This window comes from Eucalyptus grandis, chromosome 3 (genome assembly GCF_016545825.1).
Source record: "Eucalyptus grandis isolate ANBG69807.140 chromosome 3, ASM1654582v1, whole genome shotgun sequence".
Classification (NCBI taxonomy): domain Eukaryota; kingdom Viridiplantae; phylum Streptophyta; class Magnoliopsida; order Myrtales; family Myrtaceae; genus Eucalyptus; species Eucalyptus grandis.
This window is the reverse complement of record NC_052614.1, coordinates 4,699,263-4,707,174: the sequence shown is the minus strand read 5'-3', so window position 1 is coordinate 4,707,174 and position 7,912 is coordinate 4,699,263. Positions and strand designations below refer to the sequence as shown.

The 7,912-nt window shown below is 37.7% G+C and overlaps 2 protein-coding genes across 2 annotated transcripts; both read right to left on the bottom strand.

The window, feature by feature from the left end:
- Positions 1-529: 529 nt before the first annotated feature.
- LOC104438913 (disease resistance protein RBA1-like) lies at positions 530-2,572 on the bottom strand. The gene is made up of 2 exons (XM_010052063.3): positions 1,989-2,572; positions 530-1,168 (listed from the first exon to the last, which is right to left on the bottom strand). Exons 1-2 carry the CDS (start codon positions 2,159-2,161, stop codon positions 886-888), a joined length of 456 nt encoding a protein of 151 aa, XP_010050365.2. The 5' UTR covers positions 2,162-2,572; the 3' UTR covers positions 530-885.
- Positions 2,162-2,503, bottom strand: LOC120291571 (toll/interleukin-1 receptor-like protein). Its single transcript, XM_039309223.1, has one exon. It carries the CDS (start codon positions 2,501-2,503, stop codon positions 2,162-2,164), a length of 342 nt encoding a protein of 113 aa, XP_039165157.1.
- Positions 2,573-7,912: the final 5,340 nt, after the last annotated feature.

The window sequence follows — 7,912 nt, the reverse complement described above, 5'->3', positions numbered from 1 at the left end:
CTTAACAAATAGACAGAACACAACACTAAACTTCAAGGTAGTCTTCAAAACCTTTAATCAAGACTCAAGCGAATTGAAGATCCAAAAACTGAATGAGATCTTCGCTGAAAGAGTTGTAAAAGAAATCCTTGGAAACCCTTGTAATACATCCCGAGTTGCCAAGGCTCATAGAACAAAAACCCTTCCGCCCACTTGGCTTGATAAACCTCCCTATTTCCTATGCCAGATTTTATGTCTTGATCCTGGAAATTCTTGTAATCTGTCATTTGGATAGTAATGAAAGTTGTTTCTTTCTGACCCAAAAAAAAATTTAAAAACTCTCTAATCTAATAACAAATTTCTGATCTCTATTTGAGTATAGCTAACGCAAAATTTCACGTTGTCTATATAGAGATTGGCCTATCTATACCATAAGTAATAAAATACGATCATTGACAAATTGAGCATGTTTTTTGGTAAGTTTATCGATTGTCTCCTGACTTGGATTCTTGCAGCTAAAGTGTTCTCGAGGACTCAATGTGGACCCAATGATAATATGCTCCAATTTATACTCATGAATCGAAAGAGGTTGTAGCTTACCTACACGTTCCAATTGATCAATTCACAACAAATATACACCATGCATTCACATGCTTGTGCAACTACAACACTCAAATAAATTCAGCAGGAACAAGATAGTAAGTAACACGAAATTTGAACAACGAACTGTAAACTGAACCCAACCGAAACATAGAAGAAACTGGTCCAGAAAAAAATGCATGGTAAAGCAACTGAATTTGAGGTCACTAGGGTTTGAATTGAAGTAACCTTCAAGGTAATAATACATTACGAACTTAATCACTCCATCCTGTCGTGAGTCATGGAATCTCAATTCCGAGGCTGCGATTACTCATGCAAAGTTATCTGTATCTTATTTCTCACCATTTTCCCATCGCTCCGCATGCTCCTCGGCACCGGTGTCCTCTTCTGACTATCCTGAAAATCGCGATGTAACTTTTCCCTTTCCTCCGCACCACGATTTTCTTCCACGAGGCGTGTCAACTCACAGTGATAATCCTCCTTCAGTCTTGCTATCACCTTCGCTTCCATGGAATAGGTGAGATGATGGGCTTCCTCTAACTCGCAACAAACCTGCTTAACTACCTTCTTGATCATCTCTGTTTCCTGCCTGTCAAAGAACAATAAAGTCGTGTCTGGAAACTAGAACCTTGTTGCAATATGAATCAATGCCACGAAAAACCAAAAACTGGTACACATACGATAAATATATCTTAAATTAATTTTTTAACCACAAAAAACCCCAAACCGGTACATATATGACCAATTTACCTTATGTTTGTTCACTAACATAGGGTTAATTCATCAAAAAGTTAGTTTGAAGTAAATTTATCACAAGCGTACCTTAGGATTTTTTCATGATAAACAAATTAAGGGGATTTTCATGTATTAACCCTTTTAATGGTTGGAAAAGAAAATTGTGTTGCTCACGGCATAAGTATTGATTAATCAACTATTTTTTCATTACTTAAGTAACTTATTACTCATTTAAACTTAAAAAGAAATCATTTTGCACATCTTTCATGATTCTCGATGTTTCAAGAAATCTGGGAATATGAAACCAAACTATATATGGGGTCGCGTTCATGTAATCGTTCTTCCTTGTGTGATAAAAAGGGGGAAAACAAGTAAAAAACGCACGTGAGGCTCGTTCGGTGACAAGGCAGAGAGAAGCATGAAAAAGATGCTGCGGAGAGGTGATCTTTCATTTTTGTCAACGGATATGATAATGCTAATGGAAGTTTTTGTTTTTCCAATAATAATGAAGATACTTTTTTACGATTTTTTTTCTAAATCATTAGTTTTTGGTGAAATAAACAAAACTAAAATCATTGATGGAAGTAAACAAGGTATTGTGTTGGCAAAAGAAAACAAAGGATATTTGTGAATACAAAAGAGGTAAACAAGGTAAGTTTAGAAACGAGATGTACCCTTCCTCATATTCATATCCTAGTATGGAACTGACTTCTCCAAGCGCATGCTTCCATTCCTCCACAACTTGTTCATTGAATCGCCTTGTACTGGATCGGAACCTCTCCCCGAAAATCCCAGTCTGGTGCCGCACGTGTGCTGGCTTCACCTTGTAAAATACAGGCACCACCATCTACCTTCCATTGTTTCTCTTGCACTCCATCATTTGTGTGAGCTCACGGAGGCACCATTCTCTTGAGCCGTAGTTTTCCGAGAGGATTGGGATCAATATCCCAGATCGCGGAATCGCATTGAGAAGCTCTGGGCCGAACACCTCACCTATATGGAGCTCGTTGTTGTCTCTGTAGACGTAGACTCCCGCTTCAACCAGTTTCCTGTAAAGGTTGTCAGTCAGGCCAGTACGAGTGTCTCCCCCACAAAAGCTCAGGAACACTTCGTAGTAATCTTCTTCTTCTTCTTCTTCCTCAGCTCGGGGATCTCGGGAATGATCTGCATAAGTGCTCCTTCTTGGCATTTTTTTGGTGAGATAACCACAATGTAAATGCACGACAGCGAGGAAAAGAGAGGTGTGTTTGAAAAGAGAAGTTTGTGCAATGTATTTATAATGAATGAAAGAGAATAAGGCTTACCAAGAGGGTACTAATACTACCTATTATCGTTTGCTTTCTCGTTCAATGCACCCAAGAAAGGTTACTTCAACTTCCCGTCCTACGCTGCAAAAACAATTCTTTCCTTAAGTTTACTTGTTCTTGGGAATCTTGGACCTCATCAACCCGAGGTTGTAGTCTCCCCACTTCTCAAAACAGTAGGTGTTCGGCCTTAGTTGACAAAGTCAAGCTAATCCTTCACCAAAGCTCTATTTGTTTAGCCTAAAATAAATTATTTGAAAAATATTTTTCTGAAAATGATAGCTTGTATCATTTATAAAAATGAATCAGTGAAAAATATTTTCATTATCCATGAAAATATTTAGATATAAATTATCGTTGATAATACAAATATTTTTCATCAACTAATTATTCTAGATGATTGCTTTTAGGAGTACATGTTTCGAATAATTCATTTTCCACGAAGTAATTGGAGTGTAAATATGAAGATAAATTTCCTTGAGCCTCGCTAAACATAAGAAGGCGTCTGCAGTGCAATCACTAAGCTTGTAGTTTCAATCACTAAATGCACTGAAATTTCAATTTTTTTTTCTTTTTGCAATTGATGCACTTTGACTCTCCCAAATGGCTACGGGACACATTTACCAAAAATCCAACTTGGCTCGTCATTTGCGCCAAAGGAGTTCTCGTCAAGTCAACGCGTTCCTAACCTATTTCCTGTAATATCTTGACCAAGTCAAGAGTGATGCGGCCCGAAAAGAGACAAAAAAAATTCAAGTGTTGAAAAGTCAGAGAATGGGAAAAAGAGAGAGAAAAGAGCGTTGAAAATTCAAAGAAAGAAAAAAAACAAAAAAAAAATAAAAGGAGGTTGACAAGTAAACAAAAGGGGAAGAAAAAGGGAGATGCTCGGCAGAAAAGAAACAGGGAGCCCGAGAGCTCGCGCGTGTAAAAAGAAAATAGGGAAGAAGGAAAAGGAAGGAAGGAAAAAGAAGACGAAGAGGATATTGTGAGCACGTGCTCGCTGTGGACGCGCTGCCAAGCTAGAGTTACTCTGATCCGCAGCAGCTAGTAATTCACGCATCTTGTCCATCAAATTGAAGTATTTTTTTCGGATTTAGAACTCAAATTCGGAATTTAGGAAAAATCGAACCATGGAATCCAAGTTTTGAGTTTATGGGGCTTCAGGATTTCATGGAAATGTGGATTTATGGCATTATAGAGCCATGGGTTACAATGGAAGTCTTTTTGAAGCAACGGTCTTGTTGAAGCGAGATTTTAGGATTTTGCCAGTCAGTTTCGTATTGAGTTTAAGTTTGAATATTTGCTTTGGGTGAGCGATTTGTCGACGCATGAAAGTTATTTTATCAACCTTTAAGCTTAATCTAGCCAAGCCGTACTTGAAATAGCATTTTACTTGGTTTTGATGTTATTTCTCACTTATAATAGGACTGTGAGTTCATTGATTCAAGTGAGCTTTGTTATTTAGGTTGGGGCATATCCAGATGAGTGGTGCAATTATTTTATGTTGGATTGGCATAAATGAGTCATGTTTTTGAATTCTAAATGTGTAATGTGGAGACTTGATCTGCTTATAAGATATGTACTAATCACTAAGCCGTGGTTGCTCACACCTCTTTCCCTTTCTTTTTAGGTCCCTCACTTAGTGGCCATTAGAATAAGACTGTTATCACGGGGGCTTTTGGGAGTTGGATTATGGTGGTTCGAGACTACGTCCTTAGTGTGAAAGGATGGTTGTATCATCCCCATCCCTATAGGATTTGGGGCATGACATCTTGTGGTATTAGAGCCTAGGTGTTTGGATAGATTTTCTAGGGCATGGTGAGATTGTGTGTTATTTATAACACTTTGATCTATTTAGGTGCCGAGGGTATGTTTTATTGTGGATTTTGCTGTTGATCTGATGAGAGATACATTTATGGGATTGAGGGTGGATTATGCTAAGGTGTGTGTTGAGATTGATTTAAATAAAAAAATTGTCTAAAGAAAGTCGAATTAATGAGGCCCAAAGGTTGTTCGATGGAGTGCTCAACAAAGATGAGTATACTTGGAACGCGATGGTTGCCATTTATGTGGTTCTTTTGGTTGTAACAATGATAGAGTTAAAATCTTTGATATCATGGATGGCAGTTATAGGTTATTGTTGCAGTTGGATGATCGGATTATTGAGCAGCGCTACAGGAGAGCGATTGGTAGGCTTGTCTCTCCAGCGCTTCCCGAGATGGACTTTGGGATCACGGAATCTTCTGTTAAGGAAGAGAAAGACTTGATCCATGGAGTAGTGCGTGAGAAAAGAAATACAACAACTTCATGTTGTCTTGATTCGGCAGGAGGAAGAGTCGATTCAAATAGGTTGAGATTTATTGTTTCACGAGAAGGCGATAAATATTCATTTGAGAGTCAACATGAATCTACATACAATGCTCTTCCAAGATAGTGTTATCTCTTCAGATGTTAATAAACTGAACGCATATATAGGATGATTCTTGCAATGGGCAGTTGTGTGGTTCGGAGTTCTCTACTATCTCGCCTAGGCTGGATGTTGCAAAAAAATAAAAATAAAAATAGAATAATCCCAATTGAATTGAGGAAGGAAGAAAGTCTCCTATAGAAGGAGAGGGTCCGTGTGCTTTTTTTCATTATTGCTGGTCAACTACTCTGTAGTTCATCAGGAACATTTGGTGACTCATTTGACAGACTTTTTCAAGTTGGTCGATTCATTTGCTGAGCATATAAAGTATGTGATGTCAAACGCGGAGGCAAGATAACTATTAATGGAGTTAGGTCAAGTTGATAAACTTCTTTGTCTCATTGAGGATTTCCTTATTCCCAGAAAGATCATTGTAATGGTGTATCTTTTAAGTCTTCAATCTTAGCTGATAGAACAATGGAAAAGAATTTGAACAATGTTGGAACTGTTCTAAGGGATCTAGCGGCAAGCTAGTGAAATCTAGCATCGTAAATTAGGTGGACAGTTGTAAGCTCTTGAAATATCTAAGTTGCAAGTGGGAATTTATCACTAGAGATTTCATAGTTGGCTTGTTGAGAACGCGAGGCAAAAAAATAGTGTTTGTGCAATTATAGTAGATAGACTAAGGCCACCTAGAAACTCAAGGAGGAGGTAAGGCATAAATATCTGCATTTGCTTGATGGTTGAGACAAATATAAAATTTGAGGATGAAATTTCTTTTAAGGGTGGCAGATTGTAATGTCTTGACCAAGTCAAGAGTGATGGGCCCGAAAGAAAAAAAAATTCCAAGTGTTGAAAAGTCAGAAAATGGGATAAGGGGCAGGAAGGGCTCGGCTCCTTTCTTTTAAGCCGAGAGCTTGCACAGTGAGAATAGGGAGAGAAAAGAGAGTTGAAAATCAAAGAAAGAAAAAAATAAACAAAAAAATAAAAGGAGGTTGACAAGTCAACAAATGGGGGAAGAAAAAGGGGGATGCTCGGCAGAAAAGAAACAGAGAGCCCGTGAGCTCGTGCGCGCAAAAAGAAAAAGAGAAAGAAGGAAAAGGAAGGTAGGAAAAAGAAGACAAAGGGGGTTCCGTACGTGCTCGCCGTGGGCGCGTTGCCAAGCCAGAGTTACTCCTATCTGCGGTGGCTAGTAAGTATTCATGCCTCTTGTTCATTCAATTGAAGTACATTTTGAATTTAAAGCTCAAATTCTTAGGAAAATCAATCTATGAAGTCCAATTTTTGAGTTATGGGGCTTCAGGATTTCATGGAAATGGGGATTTATGGTGTGTAGAGAAGTGGTTATGACGGAAGTTGTTTTGGCGTAACAATTTTGTTAAAGCGAGATTTTAGGATTTTAAGGGCGAATTTCGGATTTAATTTAAGTTTGAATATTCTCTTTGGGTGAGCGATTTGTCGATGTGTGAGAGTTATTTTGTTAGCGTTTAAGCTTAGTTTAGCCAAGTTGTATTAAAATTGCATTTTACTTGGTTTTGATGATATTTATCACTTATGATAGGATTGCGAGTTCTTTGATTCGAAAGCTTCGTCATTTGGTTTGGGGCATATCCAGGTGAGTGATGCTATCTCCCTTTTTAATTTGTGAACTAATTTTTTGAAAATGAAAAGTATGAGATATATTATGTGCGCATTGTGAAGTGGCTTAAAGGTATCGTCATAACATATTTGATGCATAACTTCAGATCGGGCATTTACTACTCTTTATTCATTTGAGAATGGTTTGAGGTATGTGTTAGGGAAGGTGTTGTGAAAGTTGCAAACTAATTTATGGAACGGGTTCTTTAAGATATGAATTCTGAAATGAGGTGAGAAATGAATTTTGCATGTTTGATGATTGGGGTTTGCGGAACCCTTTTATGAAATAGTTGCATTGACTTGAGTATGGTTTGTAAAATACAATTTGATTTGATATGTGAATCTGATTTATGATATGGATTCTAAATTGGTTTGTGGAAATAATTAATTGGTGAAGAGAGTTATGTTTCGGTTTATGAAGCCAGTTGTGATGTGGACCAGTAAAGGACTAAGTCCCACACGATAACAAAATTTCATGAGAGCCACCTCTAGACCTTATGCCATTGATATGTATTGATCAAGGATTATGTGCTATATGATAATATAATTTCATGAGAGCCACTCTTAGAGCCTCGTGCCATTGATATGTATTGATTAAGGACTGAGTGTTATACGATAACATAATTTCCTAAGAGCAACCTCTAGAGCCTTGTAGTCAATGGTTAGGTGTTACACGATAACGTAGTTTCGTAAGAGTCACCTTTACAGCCTTGTAGTCAAGGGCTAAGTGCTACACAATAACATAATTTCGTGGAAGTCACTTTTGGGGCTTTGTACTATTAATATACGTTGGTTAAAGACTAAATACTACATGATAACGTAATTTCATGGAAGTTACCTCTAAGGCTTTGTATTACTCAAGGATGAAGTGCTGCACGATGATGTGGTCTCGTGGGAGTCACCTCTAAGGCCTTGACATTTGATGTGCTATGAGATCGATCAATAAAATAGACGATTGACGTGTAATACGAGTTTAATTAATGGAATGAACCATTGACATGAGATATGACGAGTTCAATTATTCAATCAAAGCTAGTGATACTTGCTTTGATATTATGGACGAATGGGCTAGGTTGAAGTATTATATAACTCATTTTATTCTGCAATTTATTATATGTTGGATTGACAAAAATGAGTCATGCCTTTGAGCTCTAAATGTGTAATGTGAAGTCTTGATCTGCTTATAAGATATGTACAACTCATTGAGCTAAGGTTGCTCACGCCTCTCTTTCCCAATCTTTTCAGGTCC